The sequence below is a fragment of the Notamacropus eugenii genome, chromosome 4 (assembly GCF_028372415.1).
Source record: "Notamacropus eugenii isolate mMacEug1 chromosome 4, mMacEug1.pri_v2, whole genome shotgun sequence".
NCBI classification, from domain to species: Eukaryota; Metazoa; Chordata; class Mammalia; order Diprotodontia; family Macropodidae; genus Notamacropus; species Notamacropus eugenii.
In genome coordinates this window covers 395,915,927-395,939,112 of record NC_092875.1, presented here as the reverse complement: position 1 = coordinate 395,939,112, position 23,186 = coordinate 395,915,927, and the positions used below count along the sequence as shown (strand labels likewise).

General features: G+C 38.4%; 1 protein-coding gene across 2 annotated transcripts in view; it reads right to left on the bottom strand.

Moving 5' to 3' along the window:
• Window positions 1–23,186, bottom strand: part of SERPINB5 (serpin family B member 5) — a 54,582-nt gene that overhangs the window by 8,903 nt on the left and 22,493 nt on the right. For both annotated transcript variants that reach the window (XM_072605528.1, XM_072605527.1), the window contains exons 2-4: window positions 10,276–10,450; window positions 5,051–5,188; window positions 828–945 (exon numbers count right to left, since the gene is read on the bottom strand). In XM_072605528.1, coding sequence (XP_072461629.1) covers window positions 828–945; window positions 5,051–5,188; window positions 10,276–10,443 — 424 coding nt within the window. In that variant the 5' untranslated portion in view covers window positions 10,444–10,450. The remainder of the gene's footprint in view (window positions 1–827; window positions 946–5,050; window positions 5,189–10,275; window positions 10,451–23,186) is intronic.

Sequence of the window (23,186 nt, the reverse complement as noted above, 5' to 3'; positions counted from 1 at the left end):
ATGAGAACCAAAGGCACTTGCACCTGCTTCACAATTCTACCTAGATCTGTCTTGGAAGAAAATAATCTTTTTTTTTTCTTTCACTGAATTTTTGGAGGAGAAGGTATTATTTATTTAATGATTATAAATATATGAGAGTAAAGAACACTGGCCCAGAGAACCTGAATCATGCCTCTTAACCTGTGCAACCTTGGACACATGACTTACGTTCCTAAGACCTCAATTTATCTCTAAAATTAAACTAAGTGGTGCAGTGGATAGAGCACCAGGCCTGGAGTCAGGAAGATCTGAGTTCAAATTCAGGCTCAGAGACTTACTAGCTGTGTGACTCTTGGCAAGTAGCTATACTATCTGCCTCAGTTTCCTCATCTGTAAAATGAGCTAGAGAAGAAAATGGAAAACCACTCCAGTATCCTTGCCAAGGAAACTCCAGACAGGGTCATAAAGAGTCTGACATGACTGAAAAAACTGAACAACAAAATGAAGAGGTCCTAGTAGATGACCTCCAAGGTCTTTTCCAGCTCTGGATCCTATCATCCTGTGTAGACTTGCACACATGTAGGCTTAAACAATGAGAGTGGAACTAAAGGTGAAAAAATAAAAATAGAAAAACTGTAATGTGAAAATGAAAGGAGAAATGCCTGAATACTGGGAAATCACCATATTAAGACTTTGGCTCTGCCTGAAAAAAGAGGCTTAAACTAAGTGACTACTCAAAGTTTCTTCCAGGTATGTAATTATAATTGATCTGATATATGTTGACTCTGGATGAGAGAAAAAAAGCAGAGTCTGGTCACAGCTATAGCACTAGATTAAAAGGTACTTGCCATCTGTCAGGTCCTTAATAGATTTGTTGATTTGGCCTTTAGTTTCTTCCAGTTTATCCTTAAAGTCAACGGTTTCCATTTCATTTGCATAGGGCCTTTTGGTGGTACTGACAAATTCCTGAAAAACATGAGTTTTACAATGTAGATTCATTAAACATTACTTAAAAGAGAAAATAAAGTCTTGACATATCATACACAACTGTAATCATTCTACTACATTTTACACAATTTTGTAAAAATTTTTCTTCGTCCAGTGCCTTATTGTGGCATGGAAGTAGGCTCTGAAATCCCTGGAAAATATGATAACAAAGCTTATATTATAACAGGTCTTACCAAACTAAGAAGATCCCAAGTACCAACTCAGCAACAGACAATACATCTACTTTCTGATGACCACCCCTAACTGTGCTTGTAGATGCTCAACACCGAGAGACTTGGGCACTAGGCAATGAACAGTTTGACTACAGCAACTCATCAAAATGCCTATTAAGGAGCAAAAAGTTTGTGATCTACATTTGTGGAGAGAGCAAGCTCATCCATGAAAACACAAGTCTTTGGAAGTGTTGCGGAATAATCACAACTATCTTTTCAAATGCTGTCACACTATATATTTTGAAGAAGAAAAGGAAGAGAAGAAGAGGAAGAGAAATGAAAAAGGAATAGGGAGAGAAGGAGAAGAAGAAAGTAGAAAGGAAGAAAGAAGAGGAAGGGAAGATGGTAAAGGAGAAAGAAGAGGGGAAGGTGGCAGAGAGGGAGAAAGAAAAGGAGAAAGAGAACAAGGAAAGAGAGGACATGGAGGCAAAAATGGTGGAAGAGGAGGAGGGTAAGAAAAGAAAGGAGAATGAGGAAGAGAAAGGAAAAGAAGAAGGAAGGGAAGGAGACAAAGAAGGAGAAGAAAGGAGGAGGCAAAAGAGAGAAAACTAGAAAGGGGAGAAGGAGAAGGAGCAGTAGAAGAAGGAAGGGAAAAAGAGCAAGAGGAAGAGATCATTTTTATGTACAAGTCAATGGATCTTTCCGCACAGGAAACAGAATTACTAACGAAATACGCAAATAGTTTACAACCAAAACTAGCAATGGAAAGTAAGTGGCAAAAGCCAAGTTCCATGAATTTTGTCAAAATGATTCATAGACTTCCAAGGTAACAATACAGTCCACCTACAAAATGGATCACTTTCCCTTCAAATATTATCAAAAATCTTATGCACTATTACACCATATAAGAGCTCAATGGTAACTACTATAGTGGTTGCCACATAAAAAATTTATAATAAGAGTCAGCTTAATTGCAATTCTCAGAATGAAGAAGCTCCCACTAAAGCCAGTAGCTGCCACTCCCTTCCACCCCCAAGGGGGAAGGACGAGGAATAAGCATTTATGTGACACCCACTATGTTCCAGAAACTGTGTCAAATGCTTTACAACTAGCTAGAAAATAAGGAAATTTCACCCATATCCTAAATATGGATTCTCATCTGCAATGACAAAAAGATATATTGTACATTTCATCTATTACGTTTAGGCATTAATATGTTACAATGAAATGAAGCCCATGTAAACATTACTTTAGACCACAGGTTGGCAAATTAGGGCAGTTGACTGGCATAGGAGTTACAGCCCTGGGCTTGGAATAGGGAAAATGGCAGTTGTCATTTCAGTTGTGTCTGACTCATTATGACCCCATTTGGGGTCTTCTTGGCAAAGACACTAGAGTGATTGGTCATTTCCTTCTCTATCTTCCTGATCTATATCTTACCACTGGACCCAGATGACTCCAAGGAGAAAGTGAGGCTGATGACTTGCAAAGTGTTCCCTCACTTAAATCCAATTCACTTGTATGTCATCTCATTACCTCCCTGATGTCATGGTCCTCTTTGAGAACAAGGGATGAACAAACATAAGAGTTGCCCCACTGCGAACCCAAGTGGAATTGATCAGTTGGGCAACATGGCCGGCCCTTCCGCCCTTCCTTCCTTCCTTCCTTAAATTTTGACCACTCAATTCACTCTGGCTCTCATTGATTGGTCAACAATAGGTTCCAGGTCAAGCCCCACTTGGTCATTGTTTGGGCCCTGACTGATTCAAAGTGGATGTAAATAACAATTGTTTCTGTTTGGGCCAGAAATCCTGAGGATCTTCCCCTCCCAGACTGATTTTTTTTTTTTTTGACTAGGTAAAGAGGCCATTCTCTACCTCGTTTCTTACCTAGCCTTAATCACTGAATGGGCATTGCCTCAATCAAACTGAGACCTATTAGAGACCTTAGCTTAAAAAGATGAAGATTTCCCACTGCATCCAACACCACCTCCAGTTGTCCTGATTTCTATCTCACCACTGGACCCAGATGGCTTTGAAGGAGAAAGTGAGGTGATTTTGCAGAGCTCTCCCTCACTTAAATCCAATTTACTTGCATGTCATGGCATCACTTCCCTGATGTCAAGGTCCTCTTCAAGAACAAAGGACAAATAACAACCAGCTCATTTTATAAATGAGGAAACTGAGGAAAACGGGGTTAAGTGACTTGCCCAGGGTTGCAGAGCTAGTACATGTCTGAGGAGCCAGTGATCCTGACTCTAGGCCTGGCACTGTACCCACTTCGCCACCTAGCTGCCCAACATTTGAAATTACCCAAACTTTAAGAATGGGTATCTTTCTTATCCACTGCCCAAAGCAGTAAAATTATGGTAGGGTATTTAACATAGTGGTCTGGTTATCAAGTTTAGGATGCTTGAATCCCACAATGCTTTAGGGAGAGAGAACATTCTATAAGGGACTTGCCAAAATTCAGGACACTTTCCTGCCTATCAGACTCAGAATCGATTTTCATTCAACCTAAAATGACACTACTAAAGTTCATTTATGACTGGACTAGCCAGTGATATCACTGACTCCTGATTACTAAGATCTATACTCTGATGTAATTGTTCCTCGCTGGTACTAAGGAAGGTCAAAAACAAGCAAAGTTCTCTGGGTATAGGCAAAGTGAAGCAGAGAGATGAGGGTTATATCCAGACATTTACAGCAAAACACTACTGGGGAAGAAGTGGGTTTGGCTATCAACACTGATTAAATTAACCAGAATTTGTTTGGTACCCCAGTTGTTTTTGCCCATGTAAATGTAGTCTGAGAGTGAAAGTAAAATGGAAAAGAGGAACAAATGATCTTCTACCTTGTCTGTTTCTTGTGTTAGTTGAACCTAGCCTGTTAGGATTGGATTTTTAAAAAATAATCCACTAATGATAGTAAATAGCAAATTTAGATCCTTCTAATAAAAGCTTCCTCATAACACTGTCTGCGGAAATAAATCTAGGGGTAGGACTATATGCAAAAATTTTGTATAAGTATGGCACATAAAAATAGAGGGGAAGGAGATTTTCTCTCCTGTTATATTAATACCATTGGCTGGATGAATGATCAAAGGACATTAGGCCAGGCAGCAATGAATTTAACTGGCTGTTATGCCATCAATGGCTGGCCTAATATTTACTGCAAAGAGAAGCAGTGGATAAAGTATCAGGCCCAGAGTCAGGAAGATTCATCTTTCTGAGTCCAAATCTGGCTTCAGATTTACTAGCTGTGTGACCTTGCACAAGTCACTTAATCCAGTTTGCCTGTTTCCTCATCTGTAAAATGAACTGGAGAAGGAAATAGCAAACCATTCAAGCATCTTTGCCAAGAAAACCTCAAATGGGGTTACACAGAGTTGGACACAACTGAAAACAACTGAACAAAATGCTTATTCAGTCAGCCACGGACAGAAAATTTTCAAATGCTGAAAGAGGATATATATCCTCATCAATTTAGGATCACAGATTTGAAAGTGGAAGAAAGACCTTTGAAGTCATCTAGACTAATCTTATTTTACAGAATATAAATGACTTGCCTAAGATCACATAGTAAGGGGCAGAACTGAGATTTCAACCGAAGTTCTCTAATTGCAAATCCAGAATTCCCCACAATGAACCACTTCATGATTCAACACAATGTGAAGGTCCCAGGCAACAGTCAGGGTACATCTGCTGCTTTAGAAATCTGGGGGCAGCTGCAATTACTGCCAGATGCTCAGGTTTTTACCACCTCCCCAGTCACCTCATAAATGAAGGAGAGGGTCAGTTGAAGCTCAGGTGTCCCCAAATGCTCCAGTGAGTCTACGTCACCGTATAACAGCTGTAAAAGTGTGAAAGGAAACATAAGCCAAGTTTTGTTTTGATTTTTAAAGCAACTTACCAAACATGGGTTTAGAGATTTATCTACGTAGAGTCTCTTGATTAGCTTCAGAGAGTAGAAAGAACTAAGCTTGTTTACATCAGAGGTCACTGTTTGAAACCCAAAAGGTACGTCTTTGACATTTTCAAAGTGAAGGACCTGTGAACAAAAAGAAGCTGCTTAATGGAAGTCATTGATCTTTTCTGTCACTATTGGACAGCTCAATTCAACCTTCATTTATTAAGTGCTGGTCAAGTTCAATGTCCTTTTGCTAGGCACTGGGTAGGGAATGCGCTTGGGGGAAGGTGGCCAAGATACAAATCACATGACCCACAGTCCTTGGCTTCACAAAGCTTGAAGTTTAATGGGGAAATATGCTACATGCATAATAACTACACTCCATTCTTTTGGTTCTGGGAAGTTGGGTGATGCAGTGGATCAAGTGCCAGGCCTGGAGTCAGAAAGACTCATCTTCCTGAGTTAAAATCTGGCCTCAAATGCTTACTAGCTGTGTGACCCTGGGCAAATCAGTTAACCCTGTTTGCCTCAGTTCCCTCTTCTGTAAAATGAGCTAGAAAATGAAATGGCAAACCACTCCAGTGTCTTTGCTAAGAAAATCCCAAATATGGATCCCAAAGAGTCAGATGTGACTGAAAAATAACAGCATTCTCTTAGTTCTGTTAGGAATGATGTTCCTAATGTTAACACTGGATGATTTTCAAATATGATTAAGTTTCAAACTCCCTCAAAGATGTAATATGGTAATATTTGATAATAATAAATAACAATGGTAATATTTAATAATAACAAATGATATTTTTATAGCTTCTTAAGGTTTCCAAAGTACTTTACATACATCATCTCACTTAGACTTGAAAAAACTCTGGAAATTGGGTAGGATAGGTGTATTATGGCCATATTATGCATGAGAAAACTGACGCTAAGAAAGGTTGTGATTTGCCTTGAGTCCTACAGCTAGTGATAATCAGACCAGGGCTTTGTACTGAGTGCTTCCTCATGGCACACTACAAAACCCCTGGGAAACGCCAGCCCCAGGCAGTCTGTGGGATTTAAACAAAGCTTCGCACAGTGAAGGGGGCAGAGTCCAGGGTCTAAAGCACAGCAAAAACAAGCAAATATTGCTTGCCACCCCCAGTCCTTTCAGAAATACTCATTTTCCCTGAGGGAAAATGGACTTCTTGCGAAGGGCAACCAGGGAAATAACAATATAATAAGAATTTGTTTCAGTCTTATCTGACTCTTCATGACCCCATTTGGGATTTTCTTGGCAAAGATACTTGAGCAGCTTGCCATTTCCTTCTCCAGCTCATTTTAAAGATGAGGAAACTGAGGCAAAGATTTGTGTAGGGTCACACAGCTAGTAAGTATCTGAGGCCAGATTTGAACTCAAGAAGATAAATCTTCCTGACTCCAAGCCCATTACTCTATCTGCTATTCCACTTAGCTGCCCCATGATGTAATATAATATGATATGATATAATATAACGTAAAGTAACATAATATAATAAGACATCATAAAAATAGCTAACATTTATATAGCGCTTATTATTTGCCAGGCACTTCACAATTTTTATTTCAATTGATCCTGACAGCAATCCTAGGAGGTATGAGCTATTATTGTGCCCACTTTATAGATGAGGGAAATGAGGCAAACAGGGTAGGGGACTTTGTCCAGTGTCATGCAGCTAGTAAGTCTCTGAAGTAGGAGTTTAACTCAGGTTTCCCTGACTCCAGGCCCAGTGCTCTATCCACAATACCTCCTGGTTCCAAGAAGAGTTATGTGAGTATGGCTCCCTTCTCCATTGCTAACGTTTCTTAAGTAAACGGTACATGACCAAAAGAACTTGTTTCAACTGATCCATCATAGACACATCTGACGTAGGCAGTGCGGGATGAAGGAAAGCACCATGGACTTGTGATCAGAAAACCTGGATTTGAATCCTGGTTCTATAACTCACCACGCTAGGCAAGGCACTTAAAATTCTCTGGGACTAGAATTTTCTTATCTGTAAAAGGAGGGGGTTGGACAAAATGATTTCTAAGGTTTCATCCAACTCTAATCTATGACCTTATAATTTTTTTAATCTTTTTGGGACCTCCCTTCTCCCACAGTTTGTTCTTGAGGAAAATGAACCTTGGGGAGTTTGGCAAGGAAATTGCATCCTGCCAGGCTCTGGGCTAAGTGTTTTGTCATCGTCGTCATCGTCATCATCATCATCATCATCATCATCATCATCGTTCTATCCTTACCTGGGAGGTAGGTGTCATTATTATCCCCATTTTACAGATGAAGAAACTGAGGCAAACAGAGGTCACTAGTCACACAGCTAGTGAATGTCAGGCTAGATTTGAACTCCTGACTCCAGGTCTGGAGGTCTGTCCACTGTACCACCTCTCTTTCATAGTTTGCCATCCTATAATCTCAAGTAACATTTACACATATTTCATTACATTGCAATATATAATAGATGGATCCATACAACAGATTTCTGTTGTTGTTGTTGAAGGTGAGAGTCCATCTTTGGGATCTGGTTGATGTTTCCTTAGGTTCTAGTTTAGTTGTAAAGCATTTAGCACAGTTCCTGGAACACAGTAGGTGCTCTATAAATGCACATATATAAGGTAATGAGATTTTTCAGAAAGCAAATTTAAGATGGCTTTTGGTAGAAGTCTCTAACTTCTTAAGTGTAGCAACGAGTGTGTAAGATTGGCTTGCATTTTATTCCAAAATCAGAGGCCTAGCTCTGGTTTTACTTTGGTGTTAACACCCAGATGAGCGTTATTATCAACCTATAATGAAAGCAACAGACAAGCAGTTGGCAGAGAGAGTAATAATCCTGGAGGAGGAGAAATGTATGGTAAGTCCAAGAATGCTGCTCTGAACTGTTCTAGAACTGGCTGTATGAAAAAATGAATTTCATAAATCATACACCCTGCCACCTCAAGGCCCACCCACCAAGGCCTTCCATAATCTAAACTCCACTCAGCCTTGTCAACCTTGTCTGCTTTGATGCTTCTGTAGGCAAATGTCTGCTTCCTGCAGCCTCTCCTCGCTCCCTTTTGGTCACGCCCTATTCAATTCCACCTTCATCTTCTTCCCCTTTCTGGCTTACATTCACTTCTCACTTCTCACCAATACTTTTCATGGAATTGTATGTTTAGAGCCCAAAAGGATATCAGAGTCTATCTAATACAACAGATTTTTTTTTACAGATAGGGAAACTGAGGCTCAGGGACATTAAGTTTCTTGCCCAAGGTCACACAAGTAGTAAACACGAGAACTGAGATTTGACCTGAAGTTTCTCTAACTTCATACACAGAGTTTCTTTTACCACACTATACTGCACAAATTTTGCTCATCCTTCCGGGCCTGGCTCAAGTCCCATTTTCCCCATAAAGCCTTCTCTAATCTTTCCAGCCCTAGTGACTCCTCTCCCCTGAACTCTTACTGCACTTCATTTTAATGTTCCAGATTAGCAACTAAAATTTATCTGATTGTTTCATGCAGTTTTGTTTTCCCAAATGAAGCATAAGAACTAGTGTCATAACCTTTCTGTATCTCATCCATCGCAGAAGTCTAATGACAGTGCATATAACAGAGTAATAGAATGTTCTGGCTGGAAGGGACATAAGAGATCATGAAGTCCAGCCTTCTCGTTGGAGTAGGCTGAGGTCCTAAGAAGCTAATGGCTTGTGTGGTTCAGTCCTTTTAGTCATGTCTGACTTTCATGACCCCATTTGGGCACATGTCCTTTTTGTATTTTGGTTGCCACGTTCCCCTTGAAATTCTATTATCATTGTTGATAATAATAATAATTCAGTACTTTAAACAATGAAACATTATTCTCAACTCATTAATAATTTTGAACTTTAAGGAAATAAAGCTTCTTTGCCAGGGATGATACTCCGGGAAAGGCCTTAATTCAGAAAGGCCAAGGTCACATCTACTACATTCTGAGCTATCAGTAGTCATCTTGATTTTTGTCATGTTACTAGACTCCAATGGCTCTGGAGAAGAAAGTGCGACTGACAACTGTGAAACTCTGCCTCACTTAAATTCCTGTTTACCGGCAATTCAAGACATCACCCTCGAGATGGCATTGGTCCTCTTTGAGAACAGAGCGAACTATAATTTTCCTGTGCATCTACACTTTCCAGAACAATGGATTGGGGGTTGGGAGTGGAGGGTTGATAGGGAAGAGACAGATAAGGGAAGGGCTGCTCTCTTGGGCTTATGTCTCTAGGCCTCATGTAAACCATGATCCAGAGAGCCCCAGGAATGTTGAAGAGCTTATTCAGAGACACTGGGCTAAAAGTTCTTAAGAATTCCTTGAAGAGGATAGAAGTGCTATTGAACTACAAAATAATCATTAGTAAAGTAATGCTAGATTATAGGGAATTTCATCTGATGACTAAAAGTAAAAAGGGTGTGAATAAAGATAATAAGAAGCTTGGAAATATATTCCATGGAAATGAGCTCCAAAAAGCTTTAATTGGGTCTGGTACTTTACTGGGTATTGACCAAAGCTGCACTGACTAGAGGAAACTAATAGTCCTTTACATTTGCACCGTACTTGGTGAGGAAGGTCTCCAGCAAGTTGGGTACATCCCTGTGGTCAAAGTTTAGGAGCATATATCTAAAAGTTGGCCTGCATGGATAGGGGTAATATGTGTTACTGGAGGGAACATCCAAATTGATGAGATCAGAGATCCACATGGGCATAATACTTCTCAAAGTGCTTTAAAATGCATTGTTATTTTACCCTTACCACATGCCCTATGAAATTGTGGGGATAAGAACTATCTTCTCCATTTTACAGGAAACTGTGGTAAAGAGAGGCTAAGTGACTCATTATTATAAGTGACTCATACTAACTATTGGCAAAGTTTGGACTAGAACCCAGTTTTAGAGAGTGCAGGGATCTTTCTACTATACCACAATGCCTGATATAAAACATCTCTCTTGGGACTCCAATAATCTGAATCAGATGGAGACCACCAAAACCTATTTTAAAATAGCAGAGTAAATTCCACAAAGCACAATTCAATTGCAAAAACTTCCTTTTCAACATGGGAATGTAGGTATGAAGAAAATTGACTGTGCCTTAATTTTTACAGTTATACTATACAATAATTCCTCCCACTTTTCCCCTAGATATTTACTGTCCAAGTAAAAGCAAATGCTACTAACTCTTAAAAATGAAAACAAAGAATCCAAAGCTCACCTTTTCAATTTCATTTGCTGTATCACCTTTGGTGCCTACATGAGCCAGGGACAGTGAAGTAGAAAGACATATTGGAGAGAAGAGGACATTGCCTGCTGCTTCCTTGCCACACAGCTGTTTGAAAAAGTCAACCGCAAAAGCTGAATTTGCCAATCGTAGAGCATCCATTGTGGGCCTAGGACAGAAAGTAAAGGAAAATATTACATTCATACAATCATCTGGCATTTCAGAATGGGGAGGTCACTCTGAGTCAATTTAATCCACTGAGAATCTACTCTGCAGCATAGGAGATAATCCAAGGCCTCCATGGCTGGAGGATAGGGAAGTCAAGGGAAGGTGGCACACAGGGTCCTTCAAGCAAGAAAAACTAAGTGATTATTTTCAAAGGAGTCTTTCTTTAAAATGTCAGTATTTCAAGTATTTCTGAACCACTTCAACTATAATGATTCTAACTTCAATCAGTAATTGTTATCAAGAATAATGGCACATACCTACAAGCACAGCTAAGGAGACTGAGGCTGGTTGTTTGAACTCTGGAGTTCTGAGCTGTAATGAGCTGTACCAATCAGATGCTCACACTAAGTTTGGTCTCAGTGTGGTGACCACCCAGGACAGCGTGGAGATTGACTGAGAAGGAGCAAGGACGCCCAGGTCAACTGGGCAACACTTGGGTACCACAGAGTTCCCCTTCTCAGGATAACGTTTTAAAATAAAATAAAATTAACAGGACTATAAAGGAAAACAATTATATTCTACATCAAGAGAAAGACTGATAATTAGAAGTCTGTATAAAGTTATTTTGTATATTTGTAAATTGTATTTGCGTATTTCTAATTGTATTTACATATATATATATTTGTGCCTAATGATATAGCTGGTGATCTCCTGGGGATTGGGGAGGGAAGAGGGTTGGGGAAGGAAAAAAAGAAAAAAGTTATATGATAAGTTTATTATATATTTAAAAGGAATACCAAGTTGTACATAATAGATTTGCAGTTTCTTCATGAGCAGTCATCTTTTTAAAAATTATACTATGTTATGGAAATGCTTGTTTTATTCTAAAATTAAAGATAACATTTAAAAACAAATAAAATAAATACAGTTATCAAAATATTTTTTAAAACAAATTTACAGACCCCTAAAATCTATACATGGAAATCCCACCAGGATCTATGGACCTCAAGTTAAGAACTTCTGTCCTAGACTGTTCCTGAGCCTAAATTTTGACCAATTCACTCACAATTATCATTCATCAAGAGTGGAGTCATGCCAATCATGGCAGTTATTAAGTCATTCATTCAACTAATGAGAGTATAATATAGTAGCAACATATTTATAAAGAAATCTACAGTTTGCAAAGTGCCTATGGCAAAGGTATGTTATTCTCATACTGTGAGGAAGGCAGGGTATTATTTTCTCCATTTTACAGATCGGAAAACTGAGGTCCAGAGAAGTTCAGTAATTAGCCAGTGGTCACTAAGCTAGTGGGTGTAGGTGTGAGTCACTGTACTATATGTTTCAGTGATCCACAAGAGGAGTAAGAAGACATGGTCCCTGCTCTAGAAGAGCTTAAAGTATAGTAGGGGGCATGTGATATATGCACACACAGCTAATACAAAACATAACATGAGAATGCAAGAGAGGCATAAAATACTATGAGATTTCAGGGAGGGAGAGCTTACTTCTGGCTAGTGGGTCTCTGGAAAGACCTCATGGAGAAGGTGGCATTTGTAACCAGGCCTTAAAAGGTGGAGAAAAGCAGAAATCTAAGGAATAAAGATGTTTTGAGGGTGGAAGAGGAAAAGGAACCATTGGAGGAGACAGTGAAGGAGCAACTCAAATAAGAGAAGACAACCTCATGAAGTCAATATCACCTAAGCCAAGAGAAGAAGTTCAAGGACCAGGTGAGTCAACAGCCCATCAAAAGTAGGAAAGAGTGAAGAATGAGAGGTAGATCATCTCTTGTAAAGTTCTGAGCAAACAAATATTTGATTTGATTGAACAAACACTTATTAAAACTCTATTTGGGGAGCATGGCAGTTGGTGATGCTAGACTGGAGTTCAAGAGTGACATTAATCCATCAATAAACATGTACATGCATATGTTATATAAATGTAAGTATATTGTATATGCTATTTGTATGTTGCATATTTATAAGCATTAGGGCTGGATATATACATTTAAAAGTCATTTACAAAGAGAGAAGCTAAAAGAAGGTATGGGAGGTGATAAGATAATCAAGTCAGAAAGTGTAGAGAGAGGTAAGTGAAGACTAAACAGGGCAATACCCATACTGAGAGGGTGGGAGGAATCCCATGAATCAGCATAAGAAACCAAGAATGTTTTTGGAACACTTACTACTGCTTGGCACTGGAAAATGCAAGGAAATAAAAGATACAGTCCTTGACTCCCCACAATTTAAAAGTTTGATGAAGAAATCACACAGATGCAAGTAATACCAATCCAAGAAGTATGTGATGGCCATCATATACAGATAACAAATGGGGTTTGTTGTTGTTCAGTCATTGCAGTCATGTCCAGCTCTTCGTGATCCTATCTGGGGTTTTCTTGGCAAAGATACGAGAGTGGTTTGACATTTCCTTGTCTAGATCACTTTACAGATGAGGAAACTGAGGCAAACAGGGGGTAAGTGACTTACTCAGGGTCACACAGTTAGTAAGTGTCTGAGGCTTAAAAATGAGGTACATAGGGTTAAGTGACTTGTTAGGGTTACACAGCTAGAAAGTATCAGGGGCAAGATTTCAACTCAGGAAGATTTAAGTCCCAACAAATGGGATAAGAGTTCATATAAGTAAGAGAATATATGGCATGGAAAGCATGCTGAATTTGGAATCAGGGGACCTGGTATTGAATACTGGTTCTGTTCTCTACCACCTATATGAGTTTGAACAAGTCACTTTAAGACTGTGTAATAATTTATCTATAAAACAGAGGGATTGAATTAGATGTACTCTACTATCCCTCCCAACTCTAAATCCCATGATCCCATGACCCATTCCCATCTTAAAAACTATAAGATGCTTGTAAAGAGGATATTATAGCCAATAGTCACCTGGTTTCATCAGAGGAACAACTTCCTAATTAAAGGCCAGGCTTGTCTCCTACTCTACACATCTACTCTCAGTATGTCTAGGTGAAATTCTCATTTTCCTTTGAAGAAGATCTGTAAGAACCCAACCTGCAATCCTGTGATTTGGTGAATGAAGACATACATAGCACCATATCTCAGGTTTAGCCGTGGTCTTTCTAGAAGCAGGAGGTTAATCTAGATGATCTCTTCAAGTCTTGGTAGCTAGATGGCATAGTGAATTAGAGTGCCAGGCCTGGAGTCAAGAAGACATGAATTCAAATCCAGCCTCAGATACTTTCTAGCTGTGTGACCCTGGGCAAGTCATTTAACCTCTGTCTACCTTGATTTCCTCATCTGTAAAATGGGTGTCATAATAGAACCTACCTTGCAGGGTTATGAGGATAAAATGAACTAATGTTTGTAAAGTATTTGGCATGTAACAGATGCATAATAAATGCTTGTTCTGTTTTCTCCCTTTCTCACCAAGATCTAGGATCAAGTATTTTGGGAAATCCAGATTTAACATCCTTTGGATAGATAAGAGCTTAAATAATGAGAAGTCCTATAATTTTATCAGTGTAGGAAGAGGCAGATTGGCAACTTACCTTGGTCTTAGGCAGTTGCCTGGGTCACTGAGAGCACACTTACAAGGGAAACAGAATGAGCATTGCCTACACTTTATAAATGTTACGTTATTTGATTGTCACAACAACTCTATGAGAAACTGAGGCAGACAGAGATTGTGACTTACCCAAGATCACACATCTAGTAAAGGGCTGACAGAGGATTTTAACTCATCTTCCTGACTTCAGACTCAGTAATCTATCCACTGCACCACCTAGTTACCTCAGCCAACGTGTGTCCAAGGAAGCACTTATACCTTCTTGACTCCAAGACCCGCCCTCTATCCATCATGCCACTCCAGATTAGGTTGTTCAGTCATTTCAGTTCTGTCCAACTCTTCATGACCTCATCTGAAGTTTTCTTGGCAAAGACACTGGAGTTGTTTGTCTTTTTCTTCTCCAGCTCATTTTACAGATGAGAAAATTGAGGTAAACAGCGTTAAGTGACTTCCACAGGGTCACACAGTAGGTAAGTGTCTGAGGTTTGATCTGAGCTCATGAAGATGAGTCTTCCCGATTCCAGGCTCAGTAATCTATCCACTGCACCACCTAGCTGCCCAGAGTTAGGTATGGTCAATCAAATTAACACAGTCCAATAGTGAAAAGATATAATCGCAATTTCAGGCACTATGTTGTCATATATGTAGATTTTGATACTCATTTTCATCAACTACATCACAGGAAAGATGATTGAGAGCTTTCTCTTAATCCATTTCTAAGGACAGTCCAAAATCCCAAGGCTAAAGTCATGTGCATGAGTATGACCTGAATTTGCAATTTGAACAAAAATATCAAAAGCTATGAATTGAGAAAGAACGTCACTAGTGAACCCCCTAGAAGTGAGCTCTTACTAGTAACTGCGCCTTTTCACAGAACATATGACAGGCAACACACAAAGCTAACACAAAGCACAGAGATCTTTTTCCCAAAAATCTCTCAGCCTGAAAAAGAGATGCTTCCATTGACAATATTCGAGCTTTCCAATGTAAGCATCCTCTCCTAGACATGCTGTCGTCTTCTTCCTCCTACTCTCCACATGATTAGATTAAAGAAACAGAAATGCAGCCAAATATACTCAGTGCTGGCTCCTATTCAGAACTCTCAATGGAAGCACAGGGAATCTAAAGGAGAGACAGAGCACTTCCAATTTCTTTAGGGCCTGATTTCTTTTGCCCTCTAGGCAGGTGAAATATTTGCTAGCAAATCACATGGCCCTCACTCAATGGGATTATGCCATCCATTAGATAAGTAAAATTCTTAAAGAAAGAAAAAGGATATTTGTTGAAAAAGATCAATAGATACATCTTGAGTTGTTCAACTCTCCAACTTAAACTCTATCTTTGAATCTGTATGTTTTCCCTTTATAAAAGAGAAAATTCAGCTATGATTCATCTCAACAAAGATTTATTAAGTTCCTGCTATATGTACAACCTTGGTTTTTGTGAATTTCCAAGCTAGGTTCAAAGCAGATCAATAAACTTTTTCTCTAAATTAAAATAGTTTAATCTGATAGGAAAAAAAAAATTCCTGCCCCATCTCTTCATTTTTTTAAAGTAGGCGTTTGCTTTAAAGACCAGGAAGGTTCATAATGGTTGTGCTCTGCATGACTCATAATTTCATTTAGCTTAGTTGATGATAGTAAATTGATAAGAAAAAAAGATATTGAGAGTATGTCAAACAGCAAATTATTATTAGAGTTAAAACACATAGCATTCCCTTCTGTTAATGAATAGTGAACTACCAAGGTGGGATCAGTGAAAATTACTGTTATGCAATTTTGCTTAACTCTTTTGGGGAGATTTCTTTGGATGCTTGTCATATGGAAGTGACTACTGTGTAAAAACAAAATACATCAATATTTCCCTCTAAAAGAAAGCACACCAAACATAAAAATGTGGGGCAGGAATCTCAAACCAGTAGTTATCAATAAAACTGTAAATCTTCAAGCTTTATCTGGCAGGTTTTCAAGCAGTTGCCAGCCAACCTCACCCCACCCCACCCCAAGGTTCACAGTGGGAAGGCAAGTACAGCTGACCTCAGCACCCTCTTCCCAGCACTCCACTTAACTGTCAGCAGTTAATTCCCCCTTCAACCTACCCTAAAATGGCGCTATTATCAACAGTCATCTCAAGTCTTCAAGAACTTGAGAGGTAGCTCCACATTTTTTTTTAAAGGAACTCTCTCAAATAGCTAAATGGATCCATCATCTCATCAATTCAGAAGGTGGTACTAATGATCCAGATCACAATCCATCCATACCTACCCATTCTGTGCTACCTTTGCCCATATCATTCTAAAAGATCACCACAAGTGGTATCCCTTGTTATGCTAGAGGCCTTGTTCCGGACCTCAACACTAATTGAGTGACATAGAGGATAAAAATCCCTAATTAGACAGCAAAGCAAGGTCGTTACACTGACAAACTTGAAGGTTTTAAAATCACACACACACACACACACACACACACACACACACACACACACCAATGAAACCATTGTTTTCATTTTTAAGTATTTTCTCTTGCATTTTAGAAATAACAGCTTCCCTAATATGAAGTGGCACATAACCAAATCGGTTTTAAAAATCAATGCTTAGCCATGCAACTGACTAATAAGTAACTCCCATATGTCTTCTTTGTGTTGTTCCCTTGGGAACCCTAAATGAATGCAATTTCATCATCAATAGTAAACTCTCATTTAAAACAATTTTTTTCTTTCCATGGAAAAGAATGCTCTAAATTTTTAGAATAATTGATAAGGGCATTTGAATGTAAAGTTTCTTGTGTAACTGGGGCAATATTGTTCTATGAGAGCACTTGGATACAATGACCTAAACCTGCAAAGAAGAAAAATTAACTTTATTCCCTCTTGTGCTGCAGCACATTTAACTGAGTGACACTATATGAATGAAAGACTCTAGTGGCTGTTAAGGCAATTCATGACATAATTTAATTAATACTGTGTTTCTATTAAAAGCTCAAAGCTAGTTGCCTGTTAGAAAATTTAAGTCAGTGCATACGTCACTAAAGATGATGTATCTCAGAGAGAGCTTCGCCCCTAACAACCAACCTTTCCATTGAAGATGTTTCTTCCTGTTAGATAGGAATGACCATGCATGAGTCACACATGAGATCAGGGCTCCTCAATAGGGTGACCTGTGTCTTTCCCATAAAAATTCTGCTTTGTGTTTTGAGAAGGTCATTTCAACCATTAACATTTAATGTACAAACCAAACAGCCTTCCTGAGCACTCCCTTCTAACACTGGACACCATTCAACCAGCTTTTACTTAGCTTAAGCTTCATGCAAAGCGCTGGGCTTGGTGATGGGGAGACAAAGACAAAAATAAAACATCCCTGGCCCTCTGAAGCTTAAAGTCTATTAATAATGAACATACTCAAAAGCATCAGCACAATAGAGGACAAGGCAAACAAATACCATGCCTAGAGGCAACATGGCGGCAGTAACCAAACCTGACTTTGATTCTGGCCTCAGACGCTTATGCCCTGGGAAAGCCATTTAATCATCTCTTAGTCTCAGTTTCTTCATATGTTAAATGGGGATAATGATAGGACCTACCTCACAGGGTTATTGTTAGAATCAAATGAGATAATATACAAAGGTACTTTTCAAATGTTACAGTGCAAGTTATATACATATGTACGTATATATGTATATAAAATATATATATATATATGTATATATATATATATATATATATATATATATATATATAAATCTTACCAGGTTCTATGGTTCTATATACTTTTTAAAAATAACATTTTATTTTTTCCCAGTTACGTGTAAAACCAGTTTTTGGTTCCATATACTTTTCAATCCTATAACCAAATTAGCCACTATTTGGATTATGATGACTAATCACATATGGTATTTAGAATCATCTGCCCAGTGATCGGCCCTAAGTGACTGATAATAATGGGTTCACTGTTACATCCACATGGGACCTAAATTAACACAAGGTTTGCCGGTAGTCATAGCCAGGTATCAACCCAATGACACGATGACACAACAAAGTCATTCTAATGAAATGGCAGCACCGTTAATAGCACATCAATTTCCTGCAAAAACCATTATCATTTAAAACATAAATATGGCAATGACGGTCAATTGAGAAGAGGTAATGTGTCCTCCTACATCATAGTAGGTCAGTGTTATGACTTCCATCCAAAGCCATCCATGTCACCAATGCCAGGGCTTCCAGTTACTCCCTGGCTTCAAAGGGTTTTTTCTTTACTTGGTTTCTTTTGTAATCCTACATCTCTTTTATGCTTTTAAAATATTATTCTGAGAAGGGAACCATAACCTTCACCAGACTGCCAAAGGAGTTCATAAGTCACAAAAAGCTCCAGACGACACCCAAGGAAAATTGCAAGTCTATACATCTCCAGGCCTCAGAGAATATGGTCTACACCTCCATTAATCATGCTGACTTTCACAAACTACATTCCCTCCACACTTTCTCAACATCTCCAGCCTTGATCTTTCCTCCCCCTCCCAGTTCTCTTCCATAGGTTGTCTTCCTGCATTCAAATGTAAGCTCCTTTAGGGCAGGGACTGTCCTACTTGTTTTTACTTGCATCCCCAGCATTTAGCATGGTTTCTAGAACATAAAAAGCACTTAAGAAATGCTTTATCTATCTATCTTCCATGTAAGATCGAGTAATAAAAACCCAGTTTTAAGAGAAAATGCCAATCTTAGAAGCCACTTTATGGGATCACAAAATTTTAGAGCTAGAAAGAGCTTTAGATATAATTTTATACAACTCCCTTACTTTATGGGCAAGGAAATTGAGGCCTAGAGATGTACAGACTCATAATTTTGGAAACAGAAGGAACCCTTGGTATCATCTGGAAGTTCCTAACCTTTTTTGTCCTATGAATTTCTTTCGCAGTTTGGTGAAAGTTATGGACCACTTCTCACAATAATACATTTTAGATTTTTTCTTTATTTTATTTTTAATTTATGGAATAAAACAACTATTTCCATAATATAGCACAAAGATAATTGCACATGAAACTGTAAATCTATTATGTACAAACTGCTATTCCTTTTAAATATATAATATAATTATCATGTAAATTTCTTTTTTATCTTTTTTCTTCCCTTCCCCCCACCCTAGAGATGACTACTATTACACATGCACACATATCTATCTTAAAAGCACAAAATAAAAACTGTAGGATTACAAAAGAAACCAAGTATATTGAAATATAGGTATCAAAATATTTAAAAAGCAAGCTTGAGGTTTCCAGGTTACAAAACCCTGAATCACACAATTAGTCAAAGACTGAGTACAGACTATAATCTCAACCTCCTGTTTTCCCAAACAGTGATCTTTCCAGTACACTTCTGACTCCTCAGCTCTGTTTCTTGATAACAATGACATAATCAGAGGCTCAATCTTCAGAAGTTCTAAAGATGTGATGTCTTTACGTATCCAAAATTATTTCTTTAGGAATAGACTTTTGGTATCACTATTTTTAAACCAATACTGATTTTTCTTACTCAAAGGCTATTTATCAAAGAACTTATAGTGTTGGAAGGGACATTAGATAGTCTGGCTTTGTTTTGATAGGTGAGAAGTCTCTGGATCACAGTAGCAAGTTAGAACCTGCATATCCTGTCTGTCAATCTAATGTGGGTTCCCATGCACCATGATGCCTTTTTCAGTCATTCATGTGGTAGATCCATTGGCGATGTAGTTGCTGAATCATTTCATCATAGCCTCTAAAGTTTTTGTTTGTTGAATCTTTCAATGATGTTTTGTCACACTGCATTATCATCTTACATGGAAAGAGAGGGACAAAGGCGGATAGCAGAGATTCTCTTCCAGGTATCAAAAGGGTTGTTACCTCTTGCTTATATATGCATAGGGTTTCATTTGCTTCTCCTTGGCTAAGTTTTAAAAAACAGATTCCTTGACAATCACCAAACCTCTCTCTTGGCAAGTTCAAGTCTCAAGCAGCCCTAGATATCTTTTTTTTTTTTTACCAGCTGTGTAGAACCTCATAATTTCATGTTTTGACCCTCATCTTAAATAGTGAGCTATAATTTTCAATCCACAAATGTCTAAAACCATAAGATTGAAAGCCTCAGCACTGTCTAGGCAAAATAGAATGTTTCATTCAGTCTTGAACTCCAATTCATTCAACATATCCTTTGGTAAATGCTATGGCTACCCTTATTGAGAACACAGCATCTTGTCTGTACTCCTGTTGACTTATTGAAAAGATAGATTCACTGTGCATATAAGGAAAGATAAGCAGAGGGGATAGAGAAAGAAAAGTCAATGATTGAAGTACAAGAAAGTTGGTGCCTTTAGCAATGACTGATTTCCTTTTAACTTCTGGTTCTCCTCATCATTTGCACTTCCAACTCTCTTTGGCTTACAAAAATTGTCATTTATAGTATTGACTATAATATTATATCTCCCATATTTGTCCCCTCTCCTCATCATTCTCCTGAATGTTCATACTCTCAGTACTTAGGGAGGATCAGAAGAAATGAAGAAATGATACAAGGACACTCTCTTGGTCTCTCTGAAGAACTTTGGCATAGATTGTGAGATATGGGAGACCCTGGCATAGGACTATCCAGTATGGTATGCCTTCATCAAAAAAAAGTGCTGTGCTCTATGAGCAAGGCAGAATAAAAACAGCTCAAAAAACTGAGATGCTCAAATGTGGAGACATCTCCATCTTGAATATTCACACAAACCATTTGTGTAAAACTTACGGTAGAGCCTCCCAACCTTGTATTAATTGGATCAGCCACAGTTGGGCACACTAGACATTGACCCCAGCGTAGTGATGTCATTTTGGTCCTCTTTAACCACAAAGGACAAACAACAATTTGGGGGTGGAAAATAGAGGGTTGTTGCCATAGCTTGCCTCTCCACCCCCAATCAGTCTCTCGTCCAAGCTATCCTCCACTTGGCAGCCAGATTCATCTACCTAATATACAGCCCTAATCACATCATACTCTTCAGTGCTTACTGACTGAAAGCCTGGCCTTCAGTGTCCTCCAAAACCTGGCTCCAATCCACCTTCCTAATCTTATCTCATACTACTTCCACACACATTCTCTATATTCCTGCCAAATTGAAACACTCACTGTCTACTGAACACACCCAGTGCTCTTCTGGCTATATGAATTTCTTTGTACTATCCTCTAGACCTGGAAAGCCTCATTTGCCAATCCATTTTATTGAAATTCTACTCATGACTGAGTTCAAATGCCAACTCCTAATGAAGGCTTCTCTTATCCCACCTCATACCTTTCACTAGTATTACCCACTTGATACACTTATGATATTCCCTTTTTCATTATATTTCTATGTTTGTGTCTCAGCTCCCCTCTGAGACTGTAAGCTCTTTAAGAATCAAAGTTATGTCTTAGTTTTCTTAAATCTGCGCAACCAGGCATGGCTTCTTGGTAGGAGAAGGTGCTTCATAAATGGTGAACGAATGAATGGACAAATGACATTTGTCACTAACGTAGAACACATTTGCCAATAATACATTTGTATTTTAAAATGACAGTGAGGGTTACTGCTGTTTATTATCTTCGAACTAACTTGCCTCTGTTCTAACTAGCTTTCTAATGACTTGGTCTTACTTTTCCAAATCAGTTTGTTTACTCCTAGAGTTGCGCTTCACAACAGACTGGCCAACCTTTCTTAATGTTGAGAAAAATGAAGCCACTATTCAAAGAAAGGAATGCAACAGTCAGGAGGATAGAGATGATCAGGAGCACGGCCTCTCAAAGGTTTGAATAAAAGCATTTGCAACCATAAACCCAGAAAAGCAATAATCAATTTGAGCTATTGTATGAAACAGAACTAGAAAATTTGTTCTCCTAACTAATCAATCAAGGAGTATTTATTAAGTGCCAACTATGTGCTAAGTACAGGGAGACAGAAATGAAATAGTCCCTATCCTCAAGAAGTTTACATTCTAGCTGGGGGGACAACATGCACATATTCAAGCATGAAAGTAATTTGGGAGAGGCCCTGTTAACTGGAGGAGGGAATCTGTCCAAACTGACATAGGCCTTTCACAAACTCAAACGTACAAAAATAAAATCATATAATTTTGTTTGGATGAATCACCAGTTTTATTAAAACGTCTCTTAAATATTTGTGCGCATTTTAATTTAGATTTAACGTTACATTGGAAAACACTTTAAAATGTATTCTACTTTATTCTAATGCACATCGTCTTGGGAATTCGTCCTATAAAGAATTTAAAACAGTGTAATTTGTATGCTATGTACCTAGCACATAGCATATAACCCAAGAACTCTTTTTGTGCACCTATTATGTGAAAGGCATTACTCTAAACACTGATAATGCAAAGAGAAAGAAGAAAAATAGTTCCTACCTTAATGAGGCAGAAAGTGTATTAGATTTGGAATCAAAGGTATTGAGTTCAAATCTAGACTATGCTACTTAATTTCTGTATAATCTTGGACACATCATTTGACTTCTCTGAGCCTCAAATTCCTTATCTGCAAAATTAAGGGATTGAACTAGTGAACTCTAAGATGTCTTCCAGATCTAGAGCTATGGATGCTAAGAAGCTTAAAATCTACTGCACTTAATAAATGGCATTAAGAAATGTGAATTGAGTTCAATCAAATAGATTCATGAAATGCCGAACAGAGAGCTTCTGATTTGTAAGAATTCTATGCAAAAAACAAACACCCAGGCCAAAATGAAGAACAGAAGCCTTTGAAGTCCCTGAGATAACAAAAATTTTAGAAATTCATTATTTAATTTTGCATGTTTAATTATCCCCCCTGCCCTAAATACCAACTTTCTTTATCATTACTATAGAAGATAGATCTATTGCCACCAACCATGTTGCTAGGTCATTTCCCAATGACCAGAATTTAATATAGAGCAGGAACAGCAACCCAAGAAGGACTGAAATGATCCCTTTCAAATATAATCAAGTAAAGTTAGAAATATAAGGGAGCATTTTCTGTTGGGAATCCTTAATTTTGGATTAATTTGCTTAATCCTTAATTTGGATTAAGCAACCCCATAGGACAAGTCCTCTGCTTCTCCACCCACAAGCAAATTACTGAGCATCTGCAACATGGCTGGGAACTTACATAGTCTTCTTAAGATCACAGTTCAGTTAACTCTGAGACCCGCCCAACCTGATTCAAAC